Source organism: Sinocyclocheilus rhinocerous, unplaced genomic scaffold (genome assembly GCF_001515625.1).
Source record: "Sinocyclocheilus rhinocerous isolate Xijiao unplaced genomic scaffold, SAMN03320098_v1.1 scaffold468, whole genome shotgun sequence".
Classification (NCBI taxonomy): Eukaryota; Metazoa; Chordata; class Actinopteri; order Cypriniformes; family Cyprinidae; genus Sinocyclocheilus; species Sinocyclocheilus rhinocerous.
In genome coordinates this window covers 768,449-791,463 of record NW_015635305.1, presented here as the reverse complement: position 1 = coordinate 791,463, position 23,015 = coordinate 768,449, and the positions used below count along the sequence as shown (strand labels likewise).

The window sequence follows — 23,015 nt, the reverse complement described above, 5'->3', positions numbered from 1 at the left end:
CACACCTGTCTATATAAGGTCCCACAGTTAACAGTGCATGTCAGAACACAAACTCCGTAAATGGAAGAAGTTTGGAACCACCAGGACTCTTCCTAGAGCGGGCCGCCTGGCCAAACTGAGCGATCGGGGGAGAAGGGCCTTAGTCATGGAGATGACAAAGAACCCGATGATCACTCTGACAGAGCTCCAGCATTTCTCTGTGGAGAGAGGAGAACCTTCCAGAAGAACAACCATCAGGCCTGTATGGCAGAGTGGCCAGACGGAAGCCTCTCCTCAGTAAAAGGTACATGACAGTGTACACCAACGACTGCACCTCTAAAGACCCCTCTGTCAAGCTCCTGAAGTTTGCAGAGTTTGCAAAGCTCATTCTGATTCGGATTCTGATTCGGATTCATTCTCTTTGGCCTGAATGGCAAGCACCATGTCTGGAGGAAACCAGGCACTGCTCATCACCTGGCCAATACCATCCCTACAGTGAAGCATTGTGGTGGCAGCATCATACTGTGGAGATGTTTTTCAGCGGCAGGAACTGGGAGACTAGTCAGGATCGAGGGAAAGATGAATGCAGCAATGTACAGAGATTGTACAATGGACCTCAGACTGGGGAGAAGGTTCATCTTCCAACAGGACAACAACCCTAAGCACACAGCCAAGATAACAAAAGAGTGCCTAAAGGACAACTCTGTGAATGTCCTTGAGTGGCCCAGCCAGAGCCCAGAATTGAACCCGATTGAACATCTCTGGAGAGATCTGAAAATGGCTGTGCACGACACTCCCCATCCAACCTGATGGAGCTTGAGAGGTCCTGCAAAGAAGAATGGGAGAAACTGCCCAAAAATAGGTGTGCCAAGCTTGTAGCATCATACTCAAAAAGACTTTAGGCTGTAATTGGTGCCAAAGGTGCTTCAACAAAGTATTGAGCAAAGGCTGTGAATACTTATGTACATGTGATTTTCTTGTTTTTTTTTAAATAAATTTTTTTTAAATAAATTTTTTTTATAAAAATAATGAATTTAATCCATTTTGGAATACTGGCTGTAACATAACAAAATGTGGAAAGTGATGTGAACACTTTCCGGATGCTGTGTGTGTGTGTGTGTGTGTGTAAAATTTGATCAGTTTCAAATAAGATACATGTACATTTTAGTATTACTCCATAGTAATAGATGCCCTTTTTTACATTTGAGCCCCTGCCCCTGAGAAACTCTCTGCACATTCCTGGTTTGAATTGAACCAGATAAAAAGTGCATGAAGCCCAAAACACTGCATGATCAAGGTAAATTAATGACAAATACATAAACAGTGTAAATAAAATGTTTGTTTCTTAAAAAAAACATGTTACTAACATATTTACATACATTCGAGTACATTTTTCCAATAATCTGATATAATTAAACTTTTTTTTTTTTTTTAAATCAACATGCATCGTCACGTCAGAAGGATAAAATTTGGCACAGATCTGTGTGAATAGGTGTTAACAGGTTCTTAGAGCTCCATAAGAAGAGTCTCCAGAGATGAAGATTTAACCTGTGACGTCATTTCCCCACACATGAATTGATGTCCTTCTTCACTTCCTTTTAGAAAACCTCTGTAGATCTCATTGACGAAATAACTCAATGAAACCAATCAAACCATCCTCCAACATCTGGAGAATTTAAAAAGTATGACCCAGCCCTCTACGGACACCTTGGCAATTGAATCGCCATTGGCTAGTAAATTTTTTTGTTTACTCGCCAGAATTATATATATGTAAAATGGCACCGTTTTATAAATATCTGAAAGTACACTCTTAACATCAGTCAGTAAAGCATTGTAATATGATAGATAATCAATATTATTTAATGATAGAACTTTAGTAATTAGAATTAAAACTTGATAACCATGTATGAATGCATATTAGTCATTTTAGCTGAACTTCGGACTGGTGGTGGTGCTTTTTTGGTCATTCAGTGTTTCTGTAAAAAAAAAATGGGACAAAACGAACAAAAATACTGATAAGATAATAATTATACAAATCTGAGAATTTATTAGCAACTGGCTAATATTAGACATCATTTAGTCGCCCAGAGTGAAGATTTAGTCGCATATGCGAGTGATTTACTCGCAATGTAGAGGGTTGTGACCTGTGAAGTGATGATACTGAGCAGGTCTTCATAATAGTTAACTACAACACCAAAGACACCCACCTAAAAATACAAGAATGCAATAGTGAGGATGCCATAATAATAATAATAATATATACATCTGTTGCATCGCAATATTATCTTATATAACGGGTTGCAAAGTATTGGTGTGAACACATTTTGACATTATTGTTAAGGTTTATAATAAGAGCCCTTAAATACCAGAGAGGAGTTGATCCAAACTGCATGCGTGCATTATTATGTAAGACCATATTTTATTAATTCAACATAACAGTTAACTGTCATATGATCATAACCAGAAATCATATTCCTGAGCCTTTGTGGCTTATCCTGTGGCTGAAGGTAAGAATGCTGTATTTCATTAAATGTGAACCTGACCATTATGCATTACTCAGAGACTCACGGATCAATCCATCTCAAATGATCCAATGGGGGTTGCATTTTTTAATTTACCTATTTTTTAGGTGATTACCTCAATGTATTTTTTATATTTTTATTTACTTGGTGATGGACAGACCCTCACTTCATCATCACCTAGTAAGACAGTCTGTAAGACTACGAGCAAATTAACTTAAAGGGGTGGTTCACTGGGTTTTTTCTAGGATTTTAAAAGACGATATCTCCGTTTGCATTGAACTTTCAGCTTTGTAACTTTGCAGATATTGTTTATGCTCAAACAGCAACATTAGACACTAACTAACGTTAAAAAAGTGAAATCGCAATGAACCACCCCTTTAATGTTGATCTTTACTAATAAATTAATTCAATGCAAACAATTTATAGCTATATATCTAATCAGAAAAGTTAAACTTGTTTGTAACTCTGCAAAGAATAACTACTATACTAGGGGGATGTTGCTCTTGTCTAGACTACCTCATTAGATGGGTCAACAAACCAATATGTAGTCAACCAGACCACCATTAAAGCTTCTAACCCTTTCTCCACTGAAGTAGAAAACCAGACAGTTCCGTCTGATGTATCCCACTGCCAAATCTGTTCAGGTCAACTGACAGATTAAAACAAAAAATCCTTCTCTATGGAGAGGGTCAGAAAGATCAATGATCAAAAGAGGAGAGAGACCCCATATTAAAGAAGATATCAATTCATTGATTTAACAGGACCCAATAATACATTAAAAATGCCAGAAAGAAATGTGTTGTTCACTCATCGTTCCCTCTGAGGACCATAGAATGAAAAGGTTTTTTTTTTGTTTGATTAAAATCGTTATTGACTTCCACAATGTCTGAAATCTTCTCCACATGTGGAATTGGTGGACCATCAAAAATCATCAAAAAACAAATCTCTGTAAATGTTTTTTTTTTCCTGCAAACAACATTTCTGGAGCACACAAATAATGCACTGGTCAAATTTAGTCATAATGACACACAATATGCTAGAGACACTGCCGGCTCGGGGATTTTTAAGCTTTAATAAATAAGGTGATGAAATAATAATAATTATTATTATATATATATATATATATATATATATTACATTTAAGTTAAAATACATTAATATTAGTTAAAAAAATAACACAATAAATTTAAGTTGTTAAGTGGAAAATAAGGGTCTGCCCTGGTTATTGCTAGGCCTACATGGTATCAGAGCCTGGAGAAATTTGCTGAAAAGCTTCGTAAAACTGGAACAGTTGCTCTAAAATGATGCACCAGGTATTTACTCAACCAAACTCGAAGCACAGAACTGAGATCAAATCGTGGGAAATTTAAACCGTTACACCCGTAGTATACACACAAACGCACATAATAAACATGTACAGATATAAATACACAAACAAATGATAAACAATGAATATCAGCTTTCTAAAGGGGGTTGTACCGTAGTGTGAGTAATACATGGCTTCACTTCAGCACTTCAGCACAACCACCAAGGACTGCACTCTCCAAAAAAACATCTGCCTCGAAGACTGTCTGATAGGACAGAAAATATTCTTCTGCATGTGCCAATGAAATCACGTTTATTCACATCTGATTGAACAATGAAGGGATGTTTCAGACTTGGAATCAAATCCTGTCCACACCAGTCAAGAAGCAGAGAGAAACAAAGACATTTCTGACCTAAAGTTTCCAGATTATAAATCTAATGCACAAGGAAAGAGTCGAATTCATGCATTTCCACATCCACACAACTCTTCTGGAAACAAATGACACAAACTAGCCTTGGTTTCTCAGGGAACATGAATGTCAAACACAGCAGATCTTTATGATTAATTACGTGTAATGAGTCAGTGGGTGCGTGAGGTGGGAGAAAACCGGGATCCGTAAACTGAACTGTTGAATAGTCATGTCGTGACTTTTTTCCTAGTATGAAAAGTAGACAACACAAACTGTAAACAAACACATATTTTAAGCTTTAATGCAGCTTGACAGCACAGTTGCTTGTGCAGTATCGCTTTGTCACAAATTCAGTTGGTAAGCAACATCAGTTATAAATTTGGTTCAAGGAAACCAGATGTGAGCTAATTCACTCCTCAGAGAAAAGCATTTTGTACAGTCATCTGGACGTTGTTTACACTTGGTATTAATATTCATCTTGGGTGATCCGATCGCAAATGGCCAGCAATGAATACAGGTGTAAACAAGGTCCAAAGTGGTTGGTGATTTGACTAACCAAATTCACAGATAGTTGAATCATCATGAAGTCATCACATGACATTTGTAGTGCAAAGGCTATTCCAACCTAATGTACCCAGACAACATCAACAGCCTACTCACCTATCCATCAATCACTGTGTTAAAACAATTGCTTTGGCCAAAATCACATACTTTTAGAGTATGCGCTGTATTCAGTGAAGAATTTACTTCTAAACCATTGAAGTTCGTTCTGTAGGTATACAAATGATATCAATGCTATGTACATACAACACTGCCCTTTGACCTGTATATTCCCAAACCAATCAAGAAAGTAATTTACTATAAGTATACTTGAGGAACAACTTTCTCGGATTTGAGTCAAAATCTGCTAATTAAAAGTAACAAGTCATGTAAAAAAATGTATGCATCTTTTATTGGAAAATTAACATTTTATCAATCTTTGATAGTTGCCGGAAAGGAAAACTTGAAATCGCATCATATGACCCCTTTAATTTTTTAAACAACTGAGAAGGTAGTGATCAAATTCACTTTATAAAAATCACCTTTCAAGTTCAGTAATGTACATTACTCCAGCCTATGATAGTCAAATTGGTCTACAGGGATTCATCTCAAGATCACTAATTTAATTTCATCTATTGCCAAAACTATGAAAAAATTATTATCTATAAAAAAGAAAAAAATTATTGAAAATATTCAAAAAGGATATACCAGAATCAGAATGCGTAGTTTGTGCATACATGTCCATCAAAATATAACATACAACTTACTGTTTCCATCAGGAACCAACACATTGAATGATGTTCATTAACAATGTAAATTTTTTCGTTGGATTGGTGTTTATTTTCTTTAGCATGCAGTGTGAAGTATTTCCCGACCATTCTGATTCCAATTTCAGCGAGTTAAGAACAAATGTATACTCATCTGCATTATATATTTTATGTAAGGCCTACGTTACGGTCTTTGACAGACAGCATGCCAAAGCCGCTATTTTCTCCTTCACGGAAAGCAATGATGTACAGTAGTCAAAACATCTGGTAGTGTGCGTTTTCCAGGAAATGCGTGTATTCCCAGGACCTCTGCTTCTCATTACTACTTCTGTGTATTGTGAGTTCCGTGTATTATTTCTTGACGGACATCAATGTCATGATATTCAAATGATGTGGATTTGAAAACAGCTGTATTGTAAGGTAATAATTAGGGATGCACCCAATGTTCGGCAAACAAAATAATTCGAACGAATAAGCGAAAAGACCGAATAAACTGTACCGAACAATGGCGTGACGTGATCAAATAAAGGCGTGCACTAACGCAGCAAACATGTCGGCAGTGTGAAAGGATTTAAAACTGTCCGAGAAAGACGCAAAAATCATTACAAGCACCGACAGCGAGAGACTGTTTATTAGTGCTGCATCTCATGTCTCCGACGAGAAGTGGAAGGGGTGGTTGTTGCTGGTTACTGTATGATGATTGAAATCAAGAAATGGCCTTAAACAATTAGTAAATAAACTGCAGAATGTTATGTTTTCTAATACACGCAAGAATAGCAAGTATTCAAACAGCACTTGCACAAGCTCACAGCGCTATCTGCTCGTTAGCCAGGCTTCAAAGTCCAAAGCGCGAGGAAAATCTGCGCTGAAACACTGTTACTCGTCAGTTGCTCAGTAACATTTTAATGAAATTTTTTAAAGGCATGTGAAAATGCGTTACGTGAGACAAACATCTTCCTAAATTCGTAATGAGAATCATTTATAAATCTGCTGTTGTCAACAAAAAGCACTGAGGTCTTCCTGTGGGTTTCCGCCAAAATAAAAGCGGTGAAAAAGCAAGAACTCCATCAACATTCATAAATGTTAGTCTTGTAATTTTACTGATGTTCTGTAAAATAAAATAAAAAAGTAAGACAATAATAATGATAATAATATTTACAACAACTCTATTAATACATTTATTATAACATCCACACATTGTGTTCAAATTGGGATCTGTAATATTTTCTAAAAGAAGTCTCTTCTGCTCAGCAAGGCTGCATTTATTTGTACAGTAAAAATACATGCCTGATTCAAGAGGGGGGTCTCATTTTAAGTTAAATTGTGATTTGTTGGTATAATGTCTGTTAGAATGAACATGTTCAGTGTAGGCCTGTCGCAATAATCAATATATCGACTTATCGCGCAATATATGTACATGACCTCAATAATTTTTGGTGACGCAATATATTGCCCATTATATTTACTTAAATTAGTGTCACTATGTTTTGTACATTCCACTTGCACCTGTGTCTTTTGCAGCGTCTCGTGCATTATGTGGTGTAGTCATAAGGTGCTAGTTCAAATTTTAAAAATGCTTCTACAAAAAAAGTTCTCATCTGCAGATATGGCCTTGTTTAGGGATCTGTGCCTTTGTGCATACGGACATCTGACTGCTAAGTAGTGATTGTGTTTTTCAGCAATAGTGTGCACCCTTAATTTACAGAGAAAAGAAGGTCAGGGAAAAATCTGTAGATGGAAAAATCTCCATACAAGTTCTTTGTGCATTTTTCTTTTTTTCTACTTAGCACTTTTTGTTAGAAAATGTTTATTTACTAATAATTCAGGTTTTTTAAGTTATCTAATATTTTGATACTTAATTTCCATGATCAAAATATTCTTAATTTAAAGTTTGTTGTCATTTGGAAGTGTGTAGGCCTTCTTGCATTATTATGTTGTTACATTATGATTATATATTCAGTGGCATAAAATGGTCTTTAAAATGACAATAATATCGCTTATCGCAATTATTTCTGGGGCAATATATCGCACAACAAAAAGTTGTTATCGTGACAGGCCTAGTTCAGTGTTAAGTAAATATTTTTTAAATTGTTGTTGTGTAATTGATTTTTTCTTTGAAAAGCAAGACAAAACAATTTGGCTATTTAATTTTTGCAATGGTGAAAAAATTGGCAAAATACATGGGGAAAAAACATGAAAAACCGTGTTCGTTATTTGGCCTTTGGCCTTCGACCCAGTGTTTCAGTTTGTTTGGCTTCGGCCAAGAATTTTCGGTGCATCCCTAGTAATAGTTATTTATTTATTATCCAAAAAAAGTATTCACTGAAGTGACTGATGCCCATGAGTGTTATGTTGATGTTTCTAGTTCTAATATACCAACTGACAGCTACTGTAGCAAGTTTTTGACAGACGTGATAATGTGCTTAAGGGTTTGATTTTTGGGTAATTATAAAATGTGCTGGAGACGTTCAAAATGCTTTTTACGTAGTTCATTATACTTATTTTATGGAATAAGTATAATAAATTATATGACTATAATAAATATTGATGCTACTCAGAGACATGTTTGGCATATCAGAAATGTTACATTCAGCAGCTGCATACTTGTTGACTTTGAAAATCATTTTTTACCAGAAAAGGATAGGTTTTGATGCAAAAAGTTGTTTTTAATGTTTCTCTTATAACAAAAATCTTTTATTTAAACAAATGAAAATACAAATCCTGTTGTAAATAATATTGAAACATACTGTACTACTCACGTGATGTGCTGAATTTTGCATGATATATTTGGATGTAGGGAAAATGTAAAACTTTGGCAGTCACGTGCATCTTTTAAAGACTATAACTAGCTGACTGATTCTTTGAAAAAAATATACAAAACATAATAAATAAATAAATTTTCATGTGTACAAAACCAGAGGACCTTACACCAAAATCTGATCAAACATCACCTAAGGAAAGGAAAGGATGTGAGGCCAAGTATGGTGTCCCATACTTGGAATTTGTGCTCTGCATTTAACCCATCCAAGTGCACACACACAGCAGTGAGTAGTGTACAAACACACACACACACCGTGAACACACACCCGAAGCACTGGGCAGCCAATGCTGCGGCGCCCGGGGAGCAGTTGGGGGTTCGGTGCCTTGCTCAAGGGTCTCACCTCAGTCGTGGTATTCTGGGAGGAAGAGAGCACTGGTTATTCACTCCCCCCACCTACAATCCCTGACGGACCTGAGACTCGAACCCACGACCTTTGGGTTACAAGTCTGACTCTCTAACCATTAAGCCATTAGGTCTAGGATCAGATCATCCAAAATGGATCTAGAGACTAGCACAATGGTGTCATCACCTCTAGAACATCACTGGCTGTGGGTGAAACGATGGTTGATTTCCTCTATCCTAATATCAGTTCTTTAGCCCAACATTTGAGCATTCATACAGGAAACCTTTAGAAAACAAGAACCAGTGCATCGGGGCAAAACATCTACACAGCCTGCTTTGTTGAGGTGTTATATCAACATATGACGCCCCTCTCTCTGCTCACTTCCTCCTAGGGCCCCAACAGCAGGAGGTTGGTGTCAACAAGGAATTCGGTCCCATGAATATTTCCCTTCCTGAAAACAAGTCACACACAGGGCCCTAGTTAGGCCTTTACAGGTCCAACGAGTCTTTTAAACTTGACTGCGGCAATGTAAAAACGAGACGTCGCCAACATTATGCCATAAAATGATACCGGGCAGCGCTAATAACTAGGTTGCAACAACAACACGCTGGGTGCTGCTTTGCTTGGGAAAACCTATACACAATTTAACTCAGAAACACATAATATCTGTCACATTTCAGAGTAAAAATGATGTCAGGTGTTATAAACGGATATGTCCCATGTACAAAACATCTAAACTGTTGTTCCAAACATTAAACAGGACCAGTGTGTCTGTAAACAGCATTTAGTGTGACGTGAATCAACTCAACACAGACCAGAAAAGTTTTTCAATGGCATAAGATGTTAACGTCACAGCTACGTTCAAATGTAATTTTAGCTTTAGACTTTGTGATGAAAGCTCCAATCCGCTCAGTTATGACAGATGGCAGTAGCACTTCTGAGAGAAGAATTAGAGTCAGTTGTGTAGCTGCTCAGTGGGCAGTGATGACCTGCTGATTATACATCATGACTCAGAGTTTGAAGGGTGTTTAGTCTCTGTAGCTCTCTGGGCAAGGTGACTGAGCCTTTGCGGTAAACCTCATGAGTCTGGATCATGTTCGTTTAACCACAATTTCACAACACCACCTGCTACACAAAAACAGAGAACATCTTAAAACCCAAAATATGTCTGAGAGAAGAATTTGATTATCAAAATGGAATCAGATGGCATGGTGCATAACAGTAATTATACATATTAATTCATCTACAAAGAGGAACGTTCTTAGCTTGTCCATCTTTAGTGAACCACTTTCTCACATTTAAGGTCATTGCACAAGGAGTCCGAAATTTTCGTATGTGTTTTTTCGTATTTGTTATCCTAAAAATTCGTCGTGCACAGAAACCTTGAACACTGAGTCTGATGCGTATTAATGAATCCGTTGCGAAAAAATGTGCAAAACAGTACTAAATGGAGTCTTCAAGCAGTGAGGATGATTCTTAAAAAGAGAAAAAGAAAGGAAATACTGGGTCCATCCAATCCTGAGATATAGAGACGAAGGAGAGCTCCTCCTCCTTAAGGAGCAGTGGGATTATCGTGGGCGATTCAAAGTTTACTTCAGGATGTCAGTGGCTCAGTTTGATGCTTGCGATACTAGAGCCACATATTAAAAAGAAGACCACTAATATCTGTGAACTCCGTGTGCAAGGATCTTTACAGTGCTTTGTGCTACGAGACGAAGTGGATGAACTTGACAATCGCCATTCTGGATTTTGGCGTTCACTTGTACGGTGGCTCTGAATTGTCAAAACACCTCTCAAAATGCTTGCTACGGATGCGAAAAACGCAGAAAATCAAACCCGATCCGAATTTTTTTATGATGGACGAAAGTTTCGGAGGCAGTGTTTAAACGTGATTGACACAGCGTGAGGTAGTATTTATTTTTCAACGTGCAAACATTTCGGACTCAGTGTGCAATGGCCTTAAGAGTTAAGCAAACAATTTGTTTGTACACTAACTCAGAGACATCTAGTATCTTTCATTTAATATTAAGCATGCAAGTTCTGCACGAAAGCTCCTCTACAAGACATCTGGATTATTTATGATGGCAAGTAATGTTTGAAAGGTTTGCTTGAACGAAGATTCAACTGTCTGAAGCTTTTGATTATGGCGAATCTTGAAATGTTTAGGTGTAAGCATTTCAAAAACTCCAAGAGAATGTGAAAAGTTTCTGCCTCGAAAAATATGTGGAACAAGACACAAAATAAAACATTTAAATGCACAATCATCTAAACAAAAGGAGTGTGTGGGGCAAAAAGAGGCGAGGAAAAAGGAAGTGAGAAATGCGACTACAAATGCCAGTTCCCCTCTCAGGGATCAAACCTGTCTTGGATATCCGGCTTTACTATTCCGCCTCTCTGCTTTGATGGGTCAACCATACTTTCTCACACACAGCATGAAGGTTGAAATCAGTTCTTTCAGTTTTTATGTTTGACTTGATTTGACCATCTCAAGGAAGTAACAGAAGAAAAAAATTGTGAAAAAAAAACCCTTCTGTCCTGAATTTTAAAATTATTAATTCTAATATATTTAATTTATTTAGAGTTTTTTGATTTTTTGTTTTCCTTATTTTTAAAAATGCAATCAAACAAAAAAGAGGTGACAATTCAAACCTGGGACAGATGAAAACTAAGTCAGGCCATATCTCATTCAAAGCGATTGGCAAGCATGTCAGAGTTAAGTGCGGATCGACGTGTGGGACTTGATCCCTCACTGTGACAGGATACACAGTATGCCTACAACAAGAATAGAGATGACACCATAATTAAATAAAAGGCCTGTGGCAGGGCTCACTGCCTCTATAAGCCAAATTCACGTGGCTCTGGAAGTGTTTGCAAACAGCTAAAAGAGGTCAATCGCTCTCTGTGACTTCAACTTCTAAAAATAGACCAACACATGGCAATCTCCCCAGTAATGTGGTTTGTGCTGATCAGATGCAACTGACCACATTTAGGAGCTTAAACAAAAGAGGGGTCTATGTGGTCTCTCTCGGTTGACCGCCAGCTGACTGAAGTCAACACCACATACAAGATTTTCTCCAGCATGCAGTCACACAGTACATGTCACACGTGCCATTGGTCAATATCAGGATATCTGCTGACCGGGTGGCACACAACCCTATAGGCTTATAGACTATACAAATCGATGGGGAAAGTGGACCAGCATCAAGTCGGTTGCTATTTTTCATTAGTGGTTGTCTGTAAAATCCTATGAGATCCTAAGCATTGCCGGAGACGTGTTGTAATTGTCTTGTATCCGGCACATAACAATGCACACTCGAGTATAGTGTGATACTCATTTCCATCATCAGCACTCAAGCTTTTGAAAAGCTCTCCAGCATATTTCCTCATGTCAAGAATTGGCAACAGGCTTGTCTGAAATACTTTGCAGGCTCCTTCTCTCATCGCCAACTGAGTCCTCACTGCGACCACAATGCATGCCTCTTCAGTCGAGAGAGTCTAGCAGTGAAACACAAGTAGAAAGTGGAGGTGGCTAGCCAAAACATCCCACACCGAACACAACCGCACTGGAGGAAGGCAGGTGTCACTTTCACATGTAACCACAATGACTAAATGCTCTTCCCTTTACTTAGGCCAGTTTCACAGAGCATGTATAAACAGTATATACTGTAAGCGAACTTGCAGCGTAACTTCGACAGCAGACCTGCTTTGACAAAGACAAAATCCATAAACGACAAATGGTTATCAGGGAGTGAGTTATTGAGTTACTACTACACATTAATCAACACCCAAAACCCACATGAGCTATAGCAGTCAGTGCTGATTAGATCTGTTTCTGCATGTGAAATTTATATCCAACCGTGATCAATATATCACATCAGTTTTACATTCATAAAGGCCTTTATTGCATGTTATTGTGGGGATAAATAGGTTTACACTGTACTTTCAATATATTTCAGTGTAGTTCAAATATGCTACAACTAGGGCTGGGCGATTTTTCAGATTTTATCAATTAATTCGAATTTAATGTTTTGTCGCGACTTTATTTTTTAGAAATCGAGGCATCACGATTTTGAATAGAAATATGACTAACCGTTAGAATTCGACACTTTGACAATATGCCAATGATAACAGTAAAAATAAAAAAACGATCCAACCACATGTTGGCGCACGTGATTAACCGCTCACGTACGACGCGCTCATATCGCTAGGCGCCATTCACGCAGAATGCACTTTTGCATTGACAAAGATGCAACGTCGGCAGTGGAATAGGAAAAACATGCAAGAGGATGGGAGTGAACTTCTTTTAACGGTGTTTTAACTTCTTTTAAATGCCGTTTCATGCATGAGACGCCGCAAGAGATGCGAGTGCAACAGTCAAACGCGTCCACCATGTTTACAATGGAAAAAAACTATGGAAAAGCAGAGCAATAAAAAAAAACTAACTACTACTGTATGTCTTATATTTCATGTTTGCTTCATGGTGACAGGCTAAAGCTGCTGTTGGTTTTTACAGAACATCTATAGTTAATAATAATCTACTGTTATTATAACTGTTAGAACTGGTGTTATACCTTCAGTCATTTTGAAACTGAATTACCTTGTGATTTGTTTAACATTTACATCATGTTGATAACTTCATGTGGTGCACTTGGAATAGAATTTTCTTGAATCATGTTGTAGTTACATTTTCAAGTTGACTAGTTAAAAATCGTAAAGAATCGAGAATCGGTCAAATTTTTTTGCCATACTGCCCAGCCCTAGCTACAACTCAGCAGTGACAATCTGCTTGATGTCTTTGCGAGTGACCCTATTGCTAAAATATGAACGTAGCTATATTTTATTCACATAAACACCCATTTATGCTGTACAAATATAAATATGTGTATAATATTATCTGGAATATATTATCTTTCGTGTACAATACCATTAAGGAAGCTAAATGTAAATGTATAAACCTGAAAAGAAACATAAAACTATGTCTGTCAGTGTGACAAAATAATTTGGATTCATCTCATGATTTTAGTCTTTAGAAAGCAGATTGAAACTGTAGTAATGTCAAATTTGGTGAATTTATTTGTAACTTTCCCGCAGACACAATAGCACCCCCTTGCGGCCCCCTGTGCTACGCTGTATATGCCCTTCATTCTCCAGCTATGAGTCATATTTATTGACCAGTAGATTTAGAAGCAGACATCCACTTGTTTTTGGTAAATTGCATCACAGACAACAGCTCTTGTTGGAGGAGCCAAGAGGTAAATGCAGGATTAATGTAAAATGTCTACACCTTCAAGAATACATGAAATGCAATCGGTTTACAAAAATGATGGGAATCTGCTGGGATGAAGGTCGTTCCTTCAGTCTGACTGGTTAAGAGGAGTCAGCAGTAGAGGGGTTGACTTGCTTCAATCTGTGGTCTACATGTGATCAGAAGCTTGAACTCCTAACCTGATACCATCTTCACCCACTTGTTTATATTGGGCTGGACATCAGCAAGTCCTGCGCAGAAGACAATGCCCTGCCTTTCCTTAACATTCAATAGTGGAAACTATGACAAACCACATCTCTTTCGGTAATAACGTTTGAGTAAGACATTCCAGATGTTTACATCATGACTCATTTGATGGAATTTTAGGAAAATTATCCATATGATTTAGGGGCACTTTTTCGAAGAATAAAATTTCATAACCTCAGGTGGCATCCACAATTTATTTCCTTTAAATAATTAAGCAATTAACAAAAAATGATAAAACTAGTCCATACATTCAATATGTGACACTCTAGTGGATTCTGTTTCAAATAACCACTGCTGACACAGTTTAAAAAGTGTCTTTATTTAATTTATTATGTACTAATATTACTTATTATTCCAAATATTCAGCCACCTGAAACTGACGTCACATGTAAGTGCAAAATATGTAACCACCTGCAAAAATGTACACATGGTACGTATGTAGATCGATATTTTCCTGTCTCAGATGCATAACTACAGCACCAGACTGTCATACTTACGTCCTTGTCTAGATTTAATACATACTTGGAAAACTTCAAGTGTCTCCTGCTGCTTGTTCATACTTCCTTCTGAGGAGAACAACTTCTACAGGGTTTTCTCAGCATGTGGAAAGAGACTATTAGTCAGCCGGCCCACGTCACAGCATGTTTACATCATCAGCTCTGGTTCTAGGATGCAGTAGGGAGGGGGAGCTCCTCACAACATCCTATCCCAGCCCTGGTCGCTCATCTTCCAAGGCTGACCATAAACAACTGCTCTTACTGCATGGCAACAGGACGCTCTCCAAAACGCACGCTACCCAGCGCTCAGTCCAAACACTTGAGAGAGTGTGTACAAACAGAGCCCAGCAACCCTCAACAGCGGCAGATCACAGAGAAGACGGCCAGCACTTAACATAGAGCTATATTTGGTGTGGAAAATTACCATACCTCCGATACAGAGCGGGCAGCTGGTGAATCCTGGTGGTTGGCGAGAATGAGGAAAGGAAGGGTGCACAGCTGAGGATGCTGCATGGCCGAGAGAAGCTCAGACCGGGACGCCTCCATCTCTTCGTCTGATGCGGCACTGTTGAGGACAAACACCACACCTTGGGAACCTTGATAATATCGGCTCCAGTATTTCTTGATGGTCTCAGCTCCTACAGAGAGGGAACCAGCAATGATGTAGTGTACCATGTGATTGTTCACGTACAATCCTAAGTAAGCAAAAATATATAAAAAAAAATAAAATAAATGCAATACATTGGCTCCCTTTCAATTTATGTGTGGGAATTTGAATTTAATTAGCTAAACCCCACAGAAAGATGAACTGAATTGACAGGAAGAGGAATTTAAGACATTTTAAATCAAAGAAATCCAACACAAGTAATGCATTCTGGGAAGTGTTTTACATCTTAGTCCACAGAAGTTCACTTATTAAATATAATCAAATAACTAAATACATATTTATAGGTGGTATCTATCTATCCTCTCTCTTCATGTCTCTCTTTAAACCTAGAGTTCAAAGTTTGTCTTGAGAAATCTTGATTTTATGTTTAAAGGTTATTCAAATGGCAATTTTGTTTGCGTCCTGAATTCAAAATTAATTCAATCCGAGGACTTAAACTGGAGTTTAAGAGGCATTCTTGCTTAAATTCTGAATGGTACACAATCCTGGTTAAAGCCATTATAGGTCTTTCATTTTCTGATGTTAGGTCCACATTCATGGATTCAGTCTTGCAAAAATCTGAAAATTTGATAGGAAAGTTCCAAGGTGTCTCAAAACAGATCATGTAATAAAATATTCCCCATTTCCTTATAGCACCTTTCCTTGTAGCATCAATCTATGACGTAAATCATATTATGCTGTTACAGTGCTGATTAAAAGAGTTTTAAAATCATTCAAACGAATCCCTTAGGCTTAGAGTACTAAACTTAGCCTGACTTCATCCAAAATAAATATAAAAGGAAATAAATCATCAAGAATGATTCTGTCACAATAACCATCAGAGCACAAGTCAAGTCATGTAACTGTTGACAAATCCGGTGAGATCATGATGACGCATGTTTGTAGAAAAAGTGGTCTTGAAGTCTCAAAACAAAATAGTTTAGCGGAAACTGCAAGAAATAAATCACACTCACCAGAAAAGAAGCATTTGGTTTGACTTGCCAGGCTAAACTAGTGTAAAATAACAGCACACAAGGCTCCTGGGGAGATGTGAAAAGGCAGTATGGTCATTTACTTCAAAGAGTAAATGCATAGGACTTTTCAGGAACTATACAATGTATTTGGGTTTCCTCCAAGTCTCTTAAGTTGCCAATTCAAATGTTTAACAAATGTTTTACTGGTTTATAGTCCACATATGGTTCTTTTTTGGTGCTGTACATTGATGTGCATATCTTCACCATGCCACAGTAGTTGTTTTTATTACACGGCTCTCTGGAACACTTGATTCAGATTAACATTCTGCGGTCAAATGTTTATGTATAATGACTGATAAACTGTATATTTGATTGTTGTCGTTGCCGGACAACCGATTTCCATAGTTGTGCACAGCAGCACTCCGTGGTCTCTTTCTTTCACGTAATAAAATAATTTAAATGTCCATTTATTTATTTATTTGGAAAATAGTCAACTAATAAGTAGGATGCTATACACTCAGATGATCATTATCGCAAAATAAACCTATTCAGGATGATCTGATCACCCCATCAGGGTTCATTTTGCGATAATGACGCCTGACTGTGGGTTACGCCTTAGGTGTAGGTTATCTGTGAATGAAACCTACATGCTCACAAAGTGAGTCATCCACTAATCTCTCATCTTCATTTACACTACTGTTCAAAAAGTCTGGGGTCAGCACGTTTTTTATAAAGAAATTTATACTTTTATTTGGCAAGGATGCATAAAATTGATCAAAATTTCAAGTGGCAGTAAATAAATTTCTAAAATTACAAACAAATATATTTCAAATAATTCTGTTCTTCAGAATCTTGAAAAAATGTATCACATTTTACACAAAAGTATTAAGCTAACTGTTTTCAACATTATTAATAATAATAATTTATGTTTCTTGAGCAGCAAATCGGCATATTAGAATGATGTCTGAAGAATCATGTGACACTAAAGACTGGAGTAATAAAAATCAGCTTTTGCCATCATTGCATTTTAAAATGTATTAAAACAGAATACTGTTAGATTACACAATATCACAGTTTTACTGTATTTTCGATCAAATAAATGCAGCCTTGGTGAACATATGAGACTTAAAAGAAAGCATTAAAATGTCGTACCAACCTCAAACATTTGAACAGTAGTGTACATCAAGTATATAAGAGGCCGTATCCTCATTTTGGATCATCAAGATGTGTCACCACAGTCCAGCCACACCATTTACTGTTTCCCATAACACACTCAGAATAACAGCAACAAGGTAAACTCAATCTGACTGCATAGTGTAAATAAAAGACGGTCTGCAAAATATAATCCCAGTTATCTGCAGGTTCAACTTTTTTCTTCTGCACTGATTTTGGGGCAAATCAGTTGAATTCTTCTGAATGGATATAAACACAAACATTAAACTAAGCTGTAGACTACACTTTCACTGCTAGACGAAAGCATAATCTAATTAGCCAACATTTTTAATAAACAAACAAGGATCAGGGAGTATGTAGAAGTTTGTGGAGTTCAGTGGGTGTACTTTGCAACCGAGTCTGGTCATTTATCTGGATCTGTGTGTGGTTTACATCAGTGAACAGTGGAGCACATCTTGTACCCATCTATCATCATGCTGACATCTTCTGCCACCTATTGGTCAATGGCCCTGTCAGGAAGTCAAATGTTAATTTGCTGGAAAAATGTATGCTCAGAAACCCAGAGTCATTGATGTTTCTGTGAGGCATCCCAAGACATGATTCAAAACACATTCTGGTTTTGTTCAGACAAAATAATGGAGTACCCGCTGTACATACTCATGAAGTGTCAGGGCACCATTATCTAAGACATATGGGAGACTAAAAATGAAATTTTGCAAAAACAATCTACTCCTCCTAGGACCTGTTATCTTGACCTGCCAAGGGAGATGCAGATATGTTGAAACAGTCTGTCTTGGCTGCTCGTCTGTCCACATTTCCAGGGCATAGTGTTTCATCTTAACTCATTAAATGTCCATCATTTCAACCTGGATCACATCAGACAGCTTGGGATTGAAATGCCTTTCCACAGCTCAGATCCCAGGTCATGGTATCCAGCTCGAAACCATCTTAACCACAGGCAGCAGACAGTACAAACAACCAAGCATAACCAAGTCTTAGGTTTCTGTTCTCTTTAAATATAAATGAGTAAAATACTTTGGTACTATTTAATGTAATCCACACTTCATTCCTGCATTATGTGTGTGCCATTTACATTGCCATTCAAAAGTCTGCCGTCAGTAAGATTCTTTTGTTTTGTTTTTTGTTTTTAAAGAAAAAAAAATCAGCAAGGATACATTAAATTGATCTTAATAACAATGTTACCAAGAATCCTGAAGAAAATGTATCAGTTTCCAAAAATAGAAAACAATAAAAAGATAAGTAGCACAACTGTTTTCAACATTAATAATTATAAGAAATGTTTCTTGAGCAGCACATCAGCATATTAGAATGATTTCTGAAGGATCATGTGACACTGAAGACTAAAGTAATGGCTGCTGAAAATCCAGCTTTGGTATCACAGGAATAAATTACATTTTAAAATATATATTAAGACAGAAAACAGTTATTTTAAATTATATTCATATTTTACAATAGTACTGTTTTACTGTATTGTTGTTAAAATAATAGCAGCCTAGGTGAAATGAGAGAAAACAAATGAGTTCCATGAGAAGCAAACGTTTCTTGCAACACACAGACTGGAAAAGTGTTTATAAGTGAAGCAAAGTGATGGGAATTTTTGGTCTGGAACACTGGAAAGACGGAAAACACGAACAAGCAGAGTGATACAGTGAACATTCCCATGACTAAATACCAACAAAAAAGAAAGCTGCTTGACCAATCACATTTGAGAATCCTATCCCCCTTCCTTAATGCTTGAACAAAAATGGAGCATATTATTGTGATATCTTTTTCTAGCTAATCAGGATAGCTTTGACCAGTTAGCACCATATTTTTCGTTTTACACTACAATATCTTATCAAGCACTATTGAAATGGCTTTTATGTAACGGGATAGGATTCTGCAGAAGGAAAGGATAAGACAGCCAAGCCTACTTCAACATAGGGCATTTATTACAGAGACTGATCAAATTTGAGATATGAATATTTAATATAAAGCTACTCATTCATGATCCTTATAAACTGGACTCATCATCTGCTTTCCAGCTGGTCCAGAAGCCTGCAGAATTCAACTTTCCCTCCGCAAATGCAAGACACATCAGCATCCCTGATGTCATCACTATTATAACCTCATAATCGCTTGTGTCGTAAATTGAATGGAATTTTGTGGAAACAGAGTAACAATAGAATAACAGTCGCCATATATCACAATCATGGAAAAACCTAACAGCAATATTTGTCATTGCTAACTACGATCACCCAGTTGCAGCTTCAATGCTTAAGAATGATGGACAAAACCCCTGACTATACAAACTCATTTGGTTTGATTTGGCAGGAGCAACTCAACCCTGGCAGAACACCCCAAAAAGTGTATAATGTAGTCCAAAAATGAGTTTTTTTTTTTTTTTTTTTAAACCCTGTTTTATGATTTGGTGAAAAGTTATGGCATAAACAAAGAACAAATATTTTAGCACTGTTAATAGATTTATTTTCCAGTCAGGTGTTCTTGCTTCCACTGAAGCACAAGATGCTCTTTGGATCATCTCAAATCATGCAGGAGAACATGATCCTGAAACCCTGATGAGCTCATGCAGATCAAGTGCTGATGTCAAAGCAAAGGAGGGACAAACTAAACAAAGAAAATCTGAAATTCATCTGATTCACTCAACCTTTTTTAAAAGTAACATTTCACTCAAACTGCTATGCTTACAGTACATACCTGGAATTTAAAAATGGTATCAAACTAGAAAGAATGCAAATACAGAAGTAATTCAGCGGTGGTGAGACTTTTTTCCCAAAAGTTCAGAACAAAGAGAATAGCCATACTTTATACAACCCTAAATCTAAATCAGATATCTGAATTTGAAACATCCTTCTCAAAACTTCAGACTTTGAGCTAGTGCATGTCACTTGGGAAGCCTCTCAAGTGCATACAAATAAAAAGAATGATGTTACAGAGCACCTATATTTATTAATTCACTTTTTAACGCCATGCCAGCATCAAGGCTATAATCATGGCGATCTCAGAATAAATTACACAATACCTTACATATTACAGAGCACCTATCAGAATATTTATTTTCCATTAACTCAATTAACTCAAATTAACATAAGACTTGGCAGAATGGCAAAATAGTATGCAATAGTATATATTTTTATTCATTTTAATATCCAGATGGTATGAAAATTCACGCTTTCCAATCTAAGTGGTCACCTGACTGTAAGATACTCAAGTACAACCAGGGTGTTAACACAGATGGCTGTTATAACTACTCACACTCTGAAATACGCATGCTGATTCAGTCATTTGACATTAAGAGTTTAGAAGAAAAAAAAACAATCAGGACACTGTTTGGTCTGTGCCTAAAAATGAAGTTATAAGGAAATGAATAACATTGTCTGACATTCACAGCAAGGGCTATCATCACACATAAAGTCACGTCTAATCTCCTTTGACGTCATTGTCACTGGAGAGGGCACATTCACAGACTCCATTAACAGATGCCTCTTCACTGTGCCAGTCATGCCTCACACCTAACGGACATACTGCTAACACACTCAGGGCATTGCTGGCCTTTGTGTCAAAAGGGTAACAGACACGGATTGCCTCTTGCCATCAGGGCGGATTATTACACGGATGAGAGAAGCAGTTTGTTAACCGCAGCAGGACGACAACCTTCACGCCACGAGCTGTATGACAAACTGCCGATATGTCACTATTGCAAATGCTCACAGTTCACATTCAGAACTTTCTCACATTCACATTCATCCATCCTGTCATTCCACAGTTTATACAGCACCAATCTTTAGAGATTTGTTCATTCTCATGCTGCCGTCTAAGTCGAGTCAAAGTGATCATATTTACAGGATGGATACAAACACACACACTCAGTGGGAAAATTTCTAAAAATTGCTAAACTGTCAATTAAAGAATTCTAGAGGAAGATAAGTTTTAATTGTGAATGCCGACTATATAAATTTAACAGTTTAGAAAGGAGCTTTACTGACAATACTTTTTAAGCATTAGCCTCTGTTGCATATGGAGATGACGGTTTAAAAAAGTAATGCAGAAAACAGACTTCCATAGCTATAAATAAACTATTACATACTAGAACTGAGACTTATATGCTAACGGCTAAATCTTTGGTCTTGCCCCAAAAGACAAAGTTTTAGCAAACTGAGGTGTCAAACAAAAAGCAATCATGAAAAAAGTAGAGCATGGTGGTTTCATTTTGTTAACTGTGCTGCTGTAATATACAGTTTTGGGCCAGTTTGATTGTTTTGAAACAAATGGATACTTTTATTCATACGCAACAATGCAATAAACTGATCAAAAGTGACAGTAAATACATTTATAATGTTTTAATAATCACATACACATAATTTATCTATTCATAATAAGAAGAAATATTTAATGACCACCAAATCAGATTTCAAAACTTTAAATGGTAGTGCACAGTGCCATAAAAAAAAGTACTGTACATTTACTACAAAGAGAGGGTTCAAGATACAAATACAGAGTTAGAATATGGTTTTCCCGGATCTGGAATGAGAAGTGAAGGGCTTGACAATTGTAAGCTTTGAGGACACATGGGAGAGGGTGTTAAAAAATGCATTACTCAATTTAGCAGCGGAAACACGCAGTCTTAGTACTGAGTCAGCCTCCTTTGCCTTTTCCGCTCAGTAACTACTAAGTGAGCATCGCAGATTTAGTTTAGGTTGAGTAAATCTCTGTGCCAGGCCCAATGGGATGTTTCAATCTTCTGAAGCACTGGTTGAATGAAGGGACAGTAGCCGCTAACTGAACCTAGTTTACTTTGAAAACTATATATACACAATCCAATCTACAGAATGAACACTTGAGGAACATAAAAATGATTGTCGATGCAAACTGTCCATAGGCACGCTTACTCATGAATTGAAAAGATGCAGAGATGCACCGATATAAAAATTAAGTTAATGTTATGGCCGTATTCTACACTGTTTTTGTCTATATATAGAGCATTATATTCTGCAGTCCGAAAAATGGATATTCATTGTGAGATTAACAAATGAGTGTTGTAAAAAATAACTTTAATTGAGTGTTAGATGACAGCACATCTAATCTAAATGTAAAAATAAGAGAAATGAGTATGCACAAATTAAAAAATATCCTAATTTCACCCAAACATCTCTAAAAAGATGGTATGATATTAAATCGAATTTTAAAAATGCTAAAAAGCATAAAATCAAGATGTAATTTTTTTTTCTTTATATATAGTTGAAGTGTTCTGGAACAGTGTTGTAAATACAACTTAACCACTGATTTCTAGTCGTGTCCATTTTTGGAAGGCCAAACAAAGTAGTTTCGCTTTCACAATGAAACACAGCGTCACACACGGTGGCCTAGAGTGAGCGGCGGCGGTCTATAGTGAGCAGAGGCCGGGGGCTACAGTGAGGAACGGCCGGCGGGCTGAGTGAGCAGATGCGGTGGGATTGATAACGGTGCGGCCGGCGGATTCGACGAAGGAGGCTTGCGGGGGCTTGC

General features: G+C 37.2%; 1 protein-coding gene across 5 annotated transcripts in view; it reads right to left on the bottom strand.

Moving 5' to 3' along the window:
- The window catches only part of arl15a (ADP-ribosylation factor-like 15a), a 128,339-nt gene that overhangs the window by 56,830 nt on the left and 48,494 nt on the right, over positions 1 to 23,015 (bottom strand). For all 5 annotated transcript variants that reach the window (XM_016561085.1, XM_016561087.1, XM_016561088.1 and 2 more), the window contains one exon: positions 15,126 to 15,334. In XM_016561085.1, coding sequence (XP_016416571.1) covers positions 15,126 to 15,334 — 209 coding nt within the window. The remainder of the gene's footprint in view (positions 1 to 15,125; positions 15,335 to 23,015) is intronic.